The sequence below is a fragment of the Amphiura filiformis genome, chromosome 18 (assembly GCF_039555335.1).
Source record: "Amphiura filiformis chromosome 18, Afil_fr2py, whole genome shotgun sequence".
Lineage (NCBI taxonomy): Eukaryota > Metazoa > Echinodermata > Ophiuroidea > Amphilepidida > Amphiuridae > Amphiura > Amphiura filiformis.
In genome coordinates, this window is record NC_092645.1 from 12,649,661 (window position 1) to 12,665,859 (window position 16,199).

The 16,199-nt window shown below is 36.4% G+C and overlaps 1 protein-coding gene and 1 pseudogene across 1 annotated transcript; one reads left to right on the plus strand and one right to left on the minus strand.

The window, feature by feature from the left end:
* The first annotated feature begins 2,665 nt into the window (after positions 1 to 2,665).
* On the plus strand, positions 2,666 to 5,972 carry LOC140139872 (uncharacterized). Its single transcript, XM_072161633.1, has 3 exons — positions 2,666 to 3,165; positions 4,338 to 4,481; positions 5,322 to 5,972. The coding sequence occupies exons 1-3, from the start codon at positions 2,779 to 2,781 to the stop codon at positions 5,739 to 5,741; spliced, it is 951 nt and encodes a 316-aa protein (XP_072017734.1). The 5' UTR covers positions 2,666 to 2,778; the 3' UTR covers positions 5,742 to 5,972.
* Positions 5,973 to 11,729: 5,757 nt separating this feature from the next.
* Positions 11,730 to 16,199, minus strand: part of LOC140139873 (WD repeat-containing protein 76-like) — a 30,584-nt pseudogene continuing 26,114 nt past the window's right edge.

The following is a 16,199-nucleotide window of genomic DNA, read 5'->3' on the forward strand; positions in this document are numbered from 1 at the left end:
GTAAGTGGCTGACATCACCTGCTTGGAGGTCAGTGAAATTAGAGTTGCAGCAAGCTGTGGTTTTATTACCCAATTGGGAATCAACTTCCAGCTGCAAGTCTGATTCTACTTTTGATCTCTGTTCTGACCATGCTCACTATCAAACTACTAACACAGAGCTCTCGGTCTGTGGGTCTGTGGATATCTCTGTCTTTACTCTAGGGGAGTGAGTTGGCAGAAATATGGCTAAGTGGGTTATAAGGTCAGGAGAGTGAAAACTATTTATGCAGGACTTACTTTTATGTTCAACTGCAGTAGAAGTGGAAACATACCTCTGGCAGTCACTAAAGAGTTCAAGTAACACATGCATGCACCGAAATGTCTACCCAGAATTCATTGCTGCAAATGGTACAGATTTGTCATTTCTGTCTGTTGGTAAGGGTATGGAAGTGGTTGTGTAAGCCTACCCATAATGCAATGTGAAGTGGTTGTTTACCCATAATGCAATTTGTAAAGTTGCTCCAATCGGGTTGTAACTCGGGTATAGACACTCCGGGAGTATAAAACCGCAAAGGTCATCTAAGGTCAAAGGTCAGGTCAAATTTAAAGTTCCTCTGATCGGGCTTTAACTCGGGTAAAATAATCCCTACCAAACTGCAAAGGTCATCCGAGGTCAAAGGTCAGGTCATATTTGAAGCTACTCCAATTGGGCTGTAACTCGGGGGAAAATGATCATCCTCAACACTCGGGGAGTCTAAAACCGCAAAGGTCATCCGATGTCAAAGATCAGGTCAAATTTGAAGTTGTTCCAATTGGGCTGTAACTTGCGGAAAATAATCCCTGACTCCCGGAGAGTATTAACCCGCAAAGGTCATCCCAGGTCAAAGGTCAAGTCAAAGTCTAATTTTAAGTTGCTCTGATCAACAAAGCTCATCACCAGGGAACAGTTTGGAACATTTAGCAGGAGTTGTGTCAAAGGTCAAGGGTCCACCTCCCCCAACTTAATTTACGGTCTATCAGTAGACTATCACCAGGATGTGGCTCTAGTATAGTATACTTCCATGATTATATGTGCAAGTGACATAGCATTTTGAATTTGTTACAGAGTATGAGTTTTTTTGTACCCAAATTTGTCCATAGACTCTGATTTGTCAAAGGTTATTCAATGAATATACAAATATATTGGGGTTCAAGAACTGTGCCCTGATAGATGAGTCTCTGTTGCCAGCGGAAGAAAATCTGAATTCAATACCTAGGTGGGTGTAAACCCACCTAGGTAATTAAAAGATCGTAACGTTATGGCTATAATGTCTGAGAAAAAACAGGGAGGGCAAAGTTTGGTATAAGCTGGTATAGTATAGGCAATCGTAGAATTTTTATTGAGATACTCAAGCTGATGTGATGTCTTTCAGACCTACTCTTCAGTTTCTTTGATTAATTTATGAATTATTTGTTTCTTCCTTCACTTTCTTTCTCCGCTCCTTTCTTTGTTTCTTTCGTTCTTTTCTTTTCTCTTTTATTTTTCTTTCTTTCATCCTTTCTTAGTCTTTCATTCCTTCTTTTTTTTTTTCTTTGCCTTTAGTCTTTTCTCTTCTCTTTTCTCAAGTTCTTCTTTCCTCTTTTCTTTCCTTTTTTTTTTAGTCTTTATTTCTTTCTTTTCTTAGGGGCTGGCATTTTCTTCGGAGGAGGGGGAGGGTCCCAAATTTACAAAAATGTAAATTTCGGTAACAAAACATTTTATGACCCACCTTACCCTTTCAACAGGCTAAAATGAAAGTCTTTTTGAATAAAATAAACACACTATCTGTGGTCATCTTGTGACTTCCTACATTTTGGTCCTCAAAATTGTATGACCCCGCCTATTATTCCAAAATTGTATGACCCCAGTATATTTGGGACCCCCCACCCGAAGAAAATGCCACCCCTTAGTCTTTCTTTCCTTCTTTATTTCTTAGTCTTTCTGTCTTTTTTCTTAGTCTTTCTCAGTTCCTTTATTTACCTACCGGTATCTACCCTATCGTACAAACATAAACCCTGGGCCGTCATATTATAAATAATAAATAAATAAATAAATAAATAAATGTGTTCGCGCTCCTGACTCCTCCTGGCTAGCCTACCGGAACAATCTATTAATTTTTATTTTATGACATGCTTAAATAAATAAATAAATAAATAAATAAATAAATAAATAAATAAATAAATAAATAAATAAATAAATAAATAAATAAATAAATAAATAAATAAATAAATAAATAAATAAATAAATAAATAAATAAATAAATACGGTAAATAAATAAATCAATCAATCAATCAATCAATCAATCAATCAATAAATAAAAAAAATAAAAAATAAAAAAATAAAACTAACTAACTAACTAACTAACTAACTAACTAACTAAATAAATAACTAAAAACTAACTAAATAAATAAATAAATAAATAAATAAATAAATAAATAAATAAATAAATAAATAAATAAATAAATAAATAAATAAATAAATAAATAAATAAATAAATAAATAAATAAATAAATAAATAAATAAATAAATAAATAAATAAATAAATAAATAAATAAATGATTGATTATGTGTACGCACGCAGCCAAGGTACCGTACGCAGTTGCAACCTATACGTGATGTCATCTAATTATTATTCACAATATTTTTAATGTTGTGTGTTGACATTGGTATATAACGCAGTGTCAAGGGTGCAAAATTCGGCTCCACTAACTCGTTCGAATACGAGATACGGCGATATCTTCACAAGCTTAAGGAACAAATCAGATACTCAATAAGCAAGAATGACAGCACTAAACGTTTTTCATGATGAAATTGCAAAACTCGTTTTAGACGAAAATAAAACCCGTCAACAAGTTTTTGAACATCTCGTCCAGAAATACGGCAATCGTTGGGGGTTAAGCTTACGTAGTGTGAAGCGACATTGTCAACTCCATGACTTACATCGGCCTAATCCGGAATCTAAAACGGTCTCTACCAGGAATGGGGTCAAAGCTCGAATACCGATAAAAGCAAAGGTGGAGCAAAGACAAGACTCGGACATGTCTGACTCAGCAGAGACAGAACAGAACATGCTTACAACAGAGCAAATAGTGTTCGAGTGTTCCAACATACCCAATGATGATCAAGCGGCTGCAGCAATACCACACTCACGGGACTCACAGTCACAGGTAGGTCACACTCTCTTCTTCTACAGGAACTGCCTTTTGAGGAGAGAGCAATCACTCTCAACTGCTCTCTGATATAGGAGAGTTATTTTTAGCTCCCTCTGATGTGATGTAGGTTTGTCCTGCTTAATCGGAGTACAGCATTCAGATCCAGATCCAGCTCCAGTCCTTAGTTGACCATTCTCCTCTCACATTCTATTCTCAAGTCTAAATAAACAGCTCTCTTGGATATTGTGGAATGCTCCAGAAAAGCTATTTCCTGCAAATTCCAAAAGACCATGACTTTGCCCAGGCCATGACCATGCATGTAGTTGGCTAGTCCGAGGTGCTCTGACGATAACACTCCGATCGCCTGGCAATCTACGTTTAGTAGTAGGCCAGTGGGACAACGAAACCGCTACGTGAACGAGCTAGTAGTTGGCAGGTTTTATTAGTCTTGCATTACGCGAATTTGCACACGATAGTTACGCATTCGATGCTAAAGTCTTATTCAGATTTCATTTGACAGCTTAACCATCGCGTATACGCGCGCGATGTCAAGCGTGTGCATTGGACCGTGTGCAAATAATACGCGCTGGACGGCTAGCAGTACGCTTAATTTGTAAAAGGGAATCTGAATAAGACTTTAGAGTGCTTTGGTTTTTCGGTCGGACAGCAGTGCAATTTTTTGCACAGGAGGTTATTTATTCTGTTAATGTTGAAATTTGGATGAAAATTATTTCAATGAGTCAAATGTATCTTTTAGAGCAAGATTTGCTTAATTTGGACAGTCTAAAATTTTGCTGAAGTGTAATTTCAACAACATTTTTGATGCAATCGCCTGTCGTGATCGACAGTGGTTACTTCTGAACTTCCATTGCTTTAACATGGTGTCATGCTTCAGCAAATCCGACTAGATTTTGAATGCAATGGTCTCTAGCCTAGAAAGAATGTGAAGCTATCGGTGAGCAAATTCTTGGCTAGACTTCTCAAGCAAGTCTTGCACAGATCGGATCTGTGCCATGCCAATACAGTTTTCGGCTAGGATAGGTTCTTCATCAGTCTGCCGATTTAGCGGCTGTTTTTATACAAAAACACAGACTCGGATATGTACCACACATTGTACAGACTCGGACACATTCTTTAATTTCAATTTTGATTTTGTTGTAAATATTTATTTTTGATTGAATGTACAGAATGCACATGTGTCTGATGGAGCTGATGTCCTGGATGATATAGAAATAATGACTGAAGGCGAAGAGACCAATGGACAGCATGGGAATGATATGGTGTCAATACCAATTACAGTTATTCCAGGCAAGACCGTTCCAGAACAAAGAGTAAGTTTGAAAGAAATAAACAAGATGCTTTTTGTCTAGATACAGTTAAGGTCTGTTCATGCTTCACTGCATCTGTGTTGTGTTACTGATCATTTTCTGCCGCAACCCACTGCAAATCTTGTCAAAATAACTTTTATTGCAAAACTGCAGTGCAGTATTTTAGGAAGAGACTGCAATGCGGGTAACGCAACTCAGTGAATCATGAACGAACGTTTAGAGATGTTAACATGACCAGGCCCCTGTTCCATAAGTAACTATGTGCACATATCTAGAGGGTATGGGTGAGCCAGGAATTTTTTAGAGGGTAGGCAAAGGGAGTGTGGGGGGGCAATCCAACTTTTAAGGTGGGAAAAAGTATTATGTACAAGAAAGGGCTACAAATCTTACATATCAGGGCAGCCAGCATACCACGGGGGGGGGCATAGCTTTGCCACTGTGAGACCCATACCTAGATTTCATTTGTCTGCAAAAAGTAAATATTTTTGGAAACTAATGCACTTGTCAGCAAATGACAACACATTGTAAAAATGTTAAATTTATAATGCAATTTTGGTTAGCAGTAGTGATCAAGTAGTTCTTATTGGTCATCACCCCTCCCTTTTTTAGGTTCTTGAATGCCCTGGTAAAAGAAATTCAGTTATAAAAGGACACAAAATATTTCCTAGTCTGACTGGTCTATCAACAGATGTCAATGTTCTATCTTTTAAACATGTGAAGGTGTCGCTTTTAGTGATGAAAATCACTGGTTTAATTAGTTTTGTTTTGTAAGTGCAGGAATTAATCGTAAATTGTTTTGATGTTGATTATGTGATTTTTGGGTGATTTTTTTTTCTTCTTCAGATACAAGTGCAAGTAACCTCAACAGAACACCGGACAACAGTACAACCTCAAAGTATAGCAACATCAGCAGCATCTTTGTCATCAACGGCACTGTCATTTACAGCACTGTCATCTACAGCACTGTCATCAACAGCACCAGCAGAGTCACAGCAAAAGCCAAGTCTTAAAAACTTGCCGTCACCAGCAAATTACAATTTCACAGCGAGAAAGAAGTTGATCAATAAAAAACGAAAAACCACACAATTAAACATCAATCACGACATGACGGAGTACCAGAGACAAAAACTACAAAGGATGGATACACAAAATAGACACTTGGAAACTCAAAATGAACTCTTAAAAAACATTACTCTGGAGCTGCAGGTGTTAAGATCAGGACTTTTTGCTGCTTATGATATCCAGGTCTCGCCAAAAAAATAAGGCCATTTAAGAACAAAATGTTTTTTCCTCACTCTTGACTTGTTTCTTATCTTGCACACATGGGGAAAGGTTTTTACTGTACAAATATCGACATTTTTGTTTTAATTTTATTTTTGGGAATTTCAGAATTTTGAATTGAATTCACAAGAAAATGTTATATAATACAGGGGTGTGAGAGTTCAGATTAAAATCTGAATTCAGACTATTTGATCTTGATTTTTATCTCTTTTTCTGTACAAAAGTATAGCGAGCTTTTTAAATTTTTTCAAACTTTTTCAGAAATTTTTATCTGTGGTCACTCACACCCCTGATAATATTACATGTAACACCTTTTTGTCAACTGTTATAAAATAACAATTACTGCAATTCTCACACCTATTTATTAGGTGCTTTTATTTAACTAAAATTTTGTGTACCTTTTGAAAATGATCCAATTTGAAAAAGACCAACCATCTTGGAGAGGTTGTGTACAAGTTACAAACAAGCAACTTTTTTGTGGGCTAATTCACAACTCCACACATAATATCACCCAAAATTATTATTCTCAAGTGTTTAAATAAAAAGAGAAATTAGAGTATGGAATGGATGTTATGGGTTTGAGTCCCTCCAGCGCTGCCTCCAATAATATATAATCCATGATGAAAGGTAAATCAGATCCAGGATCTGTGATCAGAATCATAGCTTCAATTTTAAACCTCATTTTTCAAGGCAATTCTTTTTGTAACACTTGTTACAGCCCTTCTCTGTATGTGCTATTAACATAAATACTGTATATTTTTGCTGGGTTAATTTTTTAGTGATTTTATCAATTCTGGACAGTTTAGTGGGTGTTCAATTTGCATTCCCAAATATATTCACATTAAGTACTATGTGTAGTAAATACGTCAGGGGTTAGAATTTGTGGCTGCCTGTTCAACCGCAAAAAGTAACCCCTGTGAAGATTTCCTGCTATACAGTTCTAAATGTCGTATATGCTAATAAATACTGGAACAAACCAAGTTTGATGACATCTTCTATCAAAGGGGGGAGGGGAGTGGTCAAAATGTCCAATTAACTTATTAAAAAAAGCACTTTCGTTTATAGTACCGTACACCATTATATATATTTTTGGGTTGTTCCCTAATGATGTGCAACAATGAACCAAAATATGACAGCAATGACACCACTATGATATGCGAGCCAAAATTGATATTTTTCGGCTAAACATAGGATTTTGACTGGGGAACAAAAATAACAAAAAGAAAAAAAAGAGTACATCCATATTTTCATTTTTAAACAACTTAAGGGATCTAAAATGAGCGTTTATTGCGTTTTGACAGTATTTTTTGTGCGACATGAGAGCACCTCAGACCTATCGAATTGCATTCTGAATACGAACCATGTCTTTCTGATATCAAATAATTTTCATTTTTTGAAAATCGCAATATAATACAAATTTTATGACAAATTATAAAAATTTGATTTTGTCAAATTTTTGATATATAACAGTCCTCGAAGTGAATTATATAAATCTAATGATATATTCTTAAAGTGTATGTAGCAGGGAGGAAAAGCCGACGGTCAATTGAAAATTTTGACCTTTCATATTGAAGATATGGATTTTTTTTCCCAAAAGACCTATTTTTTTGGTGTTTTGGGAAAAAATCCATATCTTCAATAATGAAAAGGTCAAAATTTTCAATTGATCGTCGGCTTTTCATCCCACCTACATACACTTTAAGTATAAATCATGAGATTTATAAAGTTCACTTCAAGTACTGTTAAATATCAAAAATATCAATTTTAATGATTTGCCATAAAATGTGTATTAAATTGCAATTTCAAAAATCAAAATTATTTGATATCAGAATGACATTCTTCGTATTCAGAATGCAATTCGATATGTCTGATGCTCTAATGTCCCAAAATAAATACTGTAAAAGTAGAAATTTTCATGAGGTTTTTATTTTCGTGAATTTCAGAAAGTGGACATAAAATCGCGAAAATAAAAACTCGCAAAAATAACCTTTTGCATTAGGTTTCTATTGTATCAATATCAAAACCGCGAAATTTAATTCTCGCACAATTGACAAAATCTTCAAAATCGTGAAAATATCTTCTCGCGAAAATATTGACTTTTACAGTACCGTCCAAACGTTCATACCCCAGCCCTTAAAGCCATATAACATTTTCATACAAAATAGATCAGTATTTTCTTGCCATGAAATGTTAGCTTTTACTGTCAGATACTGTTGAGCCGAACAACTAAACTAAACACTCCTTCCGAAGTTCCGTTGTATTATGGTACGATCCTTAGTTGTGTAGATCACGGTCCCACACACCATGTGCGTACTGTGTTACGAACATTAAATATTTCCATCATCATAATAATAAAATGATGGTTCCTACGTTTTATCAGAATCTCGGATTTTGACAAAACTACAGCACCTAGGTCTTGATTTTTTGCAGGGTATGTTGGCAAGTACAATATAACCGTGTAAAAAAACAATTTTGAAAAATATTAAGGGTGTCCTCCTTGGCATATGTTATAATATGGCTTTAAACAAATGACAAGCAGAACCAGTCGGTGTCACAATGTTAATTGTTATACACTTTCTTTTATTTGAAAATACAAAAAAAGTTTTATAAAATGCTATAAATAGATAAGAGAAATGTTAAAGAATGTACACTTTGGGATGTTTGGCATAGATACACGTAAGAGAAATGGCTATACATTGAATATACACTTTGGTATGAATACTTGACAATAAATATGGGGCCAGTGGCCTTAAAAAGTACCATAAGAATTTAAACCAACCTGTGGTCCCTCTTGGTGCTTTTTTACCGAGCTGAGAATCTCAAAATAAATGTTGATAAAATGCACATATTTTCTAAGCCTACTTGATTGTGTTGCCTGATATTTTCATAAACATTAGGATTCTTCCATGATGAAGTGATAATAAGAAATAAGAGTAGACCTTACAAAAATGAACTTGTTATAAAAGGGATTATAATTATATACAGATGCCTTAAGTCCGTCAACCAAGTACAAAGTAAATAGACTTAGGAAATTGGAGGTATGAGAATAATTATTTCGGCACAATGCATAGTGTGTAAATGCTTCTTTTTATGGCGCCAACTTGTACTTGGCGAAGCGCATCAAGCACTTTTTAAAGTGCTTGCGTGCGCTTCATAAATACTAAAAGTGTCACATCTTTAACACGCAAAACATGTGTGACGTAAAGCATCCATTCCCGATGCCACAGATTTACTTTGTAATTCTGAGTTGACGGACTATATAGTTTCAGAATTGTATGTAATAGCAATATTTTAACATTTTTCACCAAATTTCATTCATTATTAGTGTTTTATAAGAAAAAACCTGAATTTACAAGTTGTATACTTGTATTTGCTGTGACCAATGGTTATTAAACACAATCATTGTGGATAAAACCCGCCATTATCTTCGCACCGACTTCAAATTTATTCAATTTACTGCAAAAATGAACATGGACATACTTGACCAGGACTGAGAGTGTGTCTGGAAAAAATATCTGTTTTTGGCGACAGAGGGTCTGTAACAGCTAAACAAATCTGAAATTATTTAAACCATACATATTTTAGTATGCAACATGTGTAGAAAAAAATGTGGAAGTTAAAAAAAAATATCTAGAAACATTAAAATCTGGTCTCTCCCACTCCTGCTTGTGTCAAAATCATCGTAATTTAATTATTTTTCTCCTAGTGTTTAAATATCAAAAACAATTAATGGGTTTAAACTCATATATTATACATGTAGGCATATCTATAACGGCTGGGTAAGATCTTTTCTTTTGCCATCGTAAGTAAAAATTGCATTATCTGCTTGCTCTGTTATTTTTTTGTTTATAATCATACATATGATGTGATCAAGCGAAATCAATTCGGGATTCGGAAATATTGTTTTCAGATACAGTCAAACAAAGGAAATAATTTCTTTTGCCGTCTTTTGTTTTGGAAACACTTCAACTGTTCATATCTTTGGAACTAAATGTTGAATTTCTATGGGGTTTTCTGCAAAATCCAGCTTTGCAAATGCCTCATATAATCATGTAGAAAACTGAAAATTGAAAGTGTCTGACTTCGGACTGGTTTTGCTTGATCGCACTACATATTGTAAAAAAAAAGAGAACCATTGTCCCTTATGTGATATAATTGTACACAGTACATGTATGATTACTTGAAGTATCTACTCCACAGAGGAGAGAGAAAACAGAGCCCGTACCACCAGTCAAAGTCTCTCCATCATCCGATAATGAGGGCCGATTGTTCCATGATATGCGACAGGTGAGACTGCTACGCAATTACCGCGTATTTTCATGGTCTATCGCGTAATCGCAAAAGCACGCAACAGCGAAGGCATGCAGCGCTGGCGTGATTGTTTGACATGGCACGATCGAACAATCGGCCCTCATGAATATGCGAGAACTCACCGTATACAATACATGGGGACTTTGACTGGTGGTACGCTCTCTGTTTTCTCTCTCCTCTGATCTACTCTCATAACTACTGAAAAGACAAGATACAAATAATACTAAGTACACATAAATGGTTTGGCTAGTTGTATGAATGAAACTAATATAATACATTGATCTACTGATTATAACAAAAATATAACTAGCATGAGATATTAAGGTTCTCCAAATAAAGGTCTCCAAACAGAAAGTGCAAGCAGCAATGATGTTTAGTGAAAACAGAAACTTACAAATGTTGTATGTAAACAACAGATGCTAGAGCTCTTTGTTTGGGCTCTTGTAATAGGAATTTGTGGCTTGGGACCAAGTTTATCAACTCATTGCTGCCACAGAATTCTTCAGGAAAACTTTTCACACAAACTAGGCCAGGGCAAGGCTTATATTAAACATTAAAAGGTCATTCTGTATCCTAATAAATACTCTTGAAGAGGTTCATTAGGTTTGTAGAAACTCATAATATACATTTCATCTTGTCAAAACCAAAAGTTATTTACTGACCTGACAGTTTCGACCATCTTGGACGATGATCATCTTCAGAGTGATGTTTTTCTCTCCACCTTCTGTTTACCAACAGAGGCGCACCAGCGCCCAGAAGTGGGTCGATATCGTGGCTAAGATAATGGGCCCCCTCGTCTCTGTTCATTGTGTTCGGTGCTCTCTTCCGTATCCAGATGGCTTCTCTTATAATGGCGGGCTCCCGAATTACATTCCTTTTCAAGTACTTGAGCATCTTTCCAGTTAATCACATGATTTTGTTGAACGGCATGGTCCGCGATAGCAGATTTGGACTGTTCGCTAGCCGACTGTTTTCTTGTTTGACGAGTAAATGTTCCTTTACTATGGGCTACTTTCTCAGTTTCTTTTTTATGCTCTTTCAATCTTGTTTCAAAACGCCCGCCCAGTTTCACCAACATAAGTATTATCACAATTTGCACAAGGAATTTCATATATGCAGTCTGTGGTACTCATGGGGTCTCTTTTGTCCTTTGGATGCACCAACATTTTTCTTAAAGTGGTGTGTGGACGTACTGCAGTGGCTATACCGTGTTTTCTGAAAATGCGAGTGGCTGTTTCTGTCATTTTTTCAACATAAGGTATGATCACAAGTCCTTTGCTTCTTTCCGTGGAATTTTTGTTCTTACTTTGCTTTTTAGCCTGTTTACATTCCATCTTGCGCTTGACATGGTTAAAAGTCCACTCGGGATAGCCACAATTCTTGAGTGCGTGCTTGATAAACAGAAGGTGGAGAGAAAAACATCACTCTGAAGATGATCATCGTCCAAGATGGTCGAAACTGTCAGGTCAGTAAATAACTTTTGGTTTTGACAAGATGAAATGTATATTATGACTAATAAATACTATTTTTCTTTTGAAGAAATTTGATTGGTTTGTGATATGAATGACTACCACCGAATTCCATCTGCAATACCTCTAAATGAGATGACATAAAATTTGATGAAAGAGATGAAAGGAAGACACCCTCCGCTAAAACATAATTTGGATGTATGTGCTTTTTTTAATTCCATGTTTTGTAAAGCATTGAGTTCTTTTGATGTAATTGCGCTATATAAGAATTAAATATTATTATTATTATTAGTTTATGCAACTATATTACATTTTTCACATGTATTCACAAACACCAATCTCAATTGTAATATTTCTGTGGAGGGTGTCTGCTTTTCACCTATTTCGTCAAAAAAAAACCTCATTTAGAGGGATACATATTTGTAGATGGACATTCAACCTTTCTGCTCATAACTAAGGAACGATAAGTCGTAGATAGGTCAAACTCTGAATCCTTATGATGCAAGGAATATTTGGGATCTACTTGTAACCAAATTTGAGTAAATTTCCAGATTTTTTAAACAAAAGCCTAATAATTTCGGCCTTATATAAGCCGAACAAACTTTAGCATGGTTATTGACTGAAACACACTTTTAGTTTGGATTGAGGTGTTTGAAGTTTTCCTTTTCACCAACTTAAGATGGTTGTATTCCCATTCAGACATTCAATACTCAAGCTTTCACCAACCAGTACATCGGAAGTCGGACGGAAGGAGTAAACTCCATGGTCCATACTTGATGGAAATCACACACACATTTTTTCCTTATGGAGCAAACACATCTCCATAAGGTTGTACCTGAACCCGTAATTGGCTCCACAGAGCATACCCAATGGTACCATACATTATAATAACTCCACAGTGTAGGCCCCTGAGACCTTTACTTTATCATTGCAATCAATTTAAAGCTAAACGCATCCCAAAAAGAAAGTATCCAGTTTGATTTTGGTCCATAAGTCAAAGATGGGGTCTTAAATCAAGACCTACCAAAAGTATGTTACCGATAAATTTATTCCGCACATTTTGAAACCGCATTTGTCTAAATCGATGCAGAATTGATGACACAATGATCTTTTGAATGCAATCGCCTCAATTTTAAAAGTTGCAGTAAATTTCTACTGATTTGGTCCTGCTACTCAACATGCTCAATATGGGCAGCGATAGATCAAGGCCAGGGCGCATCAGACGTCTCGCATGCGCCGCAGATGTCCGTTTGGCAGTCATTGATGCAGCAGAAGGACATACCAGATATTGACTGTGAAGAGTAAAACATTGAGGAAGGAGTAAAAGAGTATCTGTATTGAATAAAACACATGAAGTGAAGTCAAACAGTCTTATACCATCTGTTATTTATTGTGTACCTTTATGAAGAATCTTGAGAAGCAGGAAAACCACATCAATAGCGATTACTGCAACTTTTAAAATTGAGGTGATTACATTTAAAAGGTCACTGTGTCATGAATTCTGCATCGATTTGGACAAACGAGGTATCAAACTGTGCGGAATAAATTCATCTGTACCATACTTTTAGTAGGTATTGATTTAAGACCCCATCTTTGATTTATGGACCAAAATCAAACTGGATACTTTCTTTTTGGGATGCGTTTATTTCTAATGCCCTGTGGTGCATCATTCACTGGGTGGGAAAAACCTCATATGTGACCATCCTCCACAACTGAGCCCGGATGTCGCCAGTGCCACTATTGAGATATGCTCCATTGAACTTAACAATAAACAATAGGAAACATAGGATTTATTGACTGTTTTATTGATTTTTCACTACTTAAATGTCAAGTACTATAGACATGATATACATCATTTTAAAGCTAATTTCAAGCAGAATATTTTGGTTGAATATCTCAAAATGATGATTGGCGACTTCAGGGCTCAGTTGTGCTGGATGGTCACATATGTACTTGAACATGGATGAAGCAAACCATTCAATATGTGACACAATCTGGACCATGGGGGCCAAAGGAGGCATTTTTGAAAATTGAGTGTATAGGCTATCATTTACTGAAAATACCAAAGGTCTAGCATACTCGGTTCCAAAGTTATAAAGTTTTTTAATGCCTATTTTCTTATGTATTTAATTGTTTTTTTACTGCACATTTTTACTTTTATCTCAGTTTCAAATTTGCCGCCTTTGGCCCCCATGGAGCAGATCGTGTCACATGTAAAGTCTACACTTACAAGGCTTTATCCATGTTCAAATGCCAAAAGTACATGAGGTTTTCCCGCCCAATGACGATATGGAGTATTGTTTTGTGTCTCCACAAAGATTAAGAAAATTATCTCCATAAGTTTTAGAGATAAAAGGTTGTTGCAAAACCCATAATTGGCTTCATATGGCATTGGGTGTAAAACCATAGACACCAACAATATCTATCTTTTGCTTAAAAAGATACCTTTTTCAAAACATCACTACACTGAATGAAGACGCCGTGATGGTGTCGCAAGCTACGTCGCTGCTCAATGACTCTGAAAAAGGTAACTTTTTAAGCAAATGTCGGAGATTCAATCTACGCACCAATAGTTTTTTTTCTTTATGGCATACATCTACCAGCTCATTAAAAATGGTTAATTCCAATCAAAGTTTCTGCCATGTCAAAGACTCAACCAGTTCACGTAAAAACAGTCAAAACACAACATTGTATGTGGATAGATGCTATCAGCTATCAGCTCATTTTTGCACCAGAAGGTAGGCGTCAAACAGCTCACATAAATACACTCTATCAACTGCTATCAAAGTTAAATACTAGGCCAGAATAAAGACCTCAACCAGTTCATGTAAGAACAGTCTTCACTCCAAGCACAACATTGTTAGCAGATAGAATGCTACCAGTTCAAATAAAGACATAGAGCCTTCCGCTTCAATTACCTCCAACCAAGATGTCCCAAATCAGAGAGAAGGCATTGTTAGCAGATGGAATGCTATCAGCTCACATAAAGACATGGAGTCTTCCGCTAGAGTTGCCGCCTACTAAGATGTCGCGAGTGGGATGGAAGGCATTGATAGAGCACACGGACCCCAACGATTCTTCATCCAAGAAGTTGTGCACGATGCGGCCATGATCGTCAAATATCTCGATCTGAAAGGAAAGATCAGTGGAAAATGTCAACAATTTTAACACTTGGCTTTTATTTTGTAATTTTTGATGGGAGGGGAGACTGCACTTTGGGGAAACATTTTGTATCCATATTGTTAGATTGAAAGAAAACACCAACAGTTGTCAAGGGAAGTTGAAAGAAACAAATAACCACATGCAGTGCACAACTATTACTTGCTCCCAGTTTTTTTTTAGATACTTATCTTTTAATCATATGTAGTAGTGCTTAAAGCATAAAACACATAATGACCAATTCACTACATTTCTTGGGATCTAGGACATCACATGACCTTGGTGGCATTTACATCTCTGAACATTATTTCTTGGTGTTTCAGTTACATCAGGCAAGAACAAGCCCTTTATTTAGTAGTTTTTCATCTGGAGATTTTTCTTTAATTTCTTTTTTTTGTTTATGTTACAAATTCAGTGGATGTTTTAAGATATTCTATGTTCTTCCATGAGTCTCATGATGACTTTTTTAAATGATAAATTGTTACCTTTCGAGGCCTGGCCATGCTTCCACTGACAAAAACATCCTCTCTGGCCGGATGCCATGTTGCACGGAAATTAGTCAACCATCTGCCTGTAAAGTTGTTATGTCTGAAAAGTATGCAATCAAAGTAGAGAAAGATTGAATCACAGACCTGCATGCAAACCTTACACTTCTTAATATCAGTATTCTCACAACTATATAAAACCAGTATTTTTCTAGTATGTACATAGGATGATAGATATCATTATTTTTGTTTGTAAACTAAAATATGTTACAAATACTGAAAATCATGGGATGCGCCCTTCAGTCGGACACGCTGCTGGGCAGAATATGAAATACACTGCTTCAGTCCAACATCATCATCAGTCGGCTGCGGAGCAGGCGACTACAAGCTTTCTCCAACTAATGCGATCTTGGGCAAGCGAAACAATTTTGTTTGGCTGCAGCATCCTTCAGTATCTCCCAGGAGGTGCTGGACATACTGTAAGTACAGTGTGCGCGGCCGTCCGGTTTCCTCTTCCCATGTGGTGGAATATAAAGTGCATATTCTTTCACAGGCTCGCCATCTTCAAGACGCAGTATATGGCCGAGAAATTTGAGTTGATGAATCTTGACTCTGGCAACCAGTGGAGTGGTGTTGGTCAGGTTGTAGATGGTTTCGTTTGGAATCCGATCCACACGCTTGATGTTTAACATGACTCTGTAGCAAGATGTTGCAAATGCATTGATCTTGTTTTCCATGTCCTTGGTAATTACCCATGACTCGCACCCGTACAGAAAGACAGTAACACACGTTGTCTGAAACAGCTTGATTTTTGTTTCGATTGGCAGGGACGGGCTTCTCCAAAGGCGCTCCAGTTTCCAGAAAGCTGCCCAGGCTAGTGCTTTTCTTCTTTTAGGTCTCCAACACTAGAGCCCATCTTGGAACCCAAATACCTGAAGTCTGTGACATGGTTGATGGTACTACCATAGACTTCAAGTGCTGGTTGGGCGTTACAGTTTGCAGTCATATATTCTGTC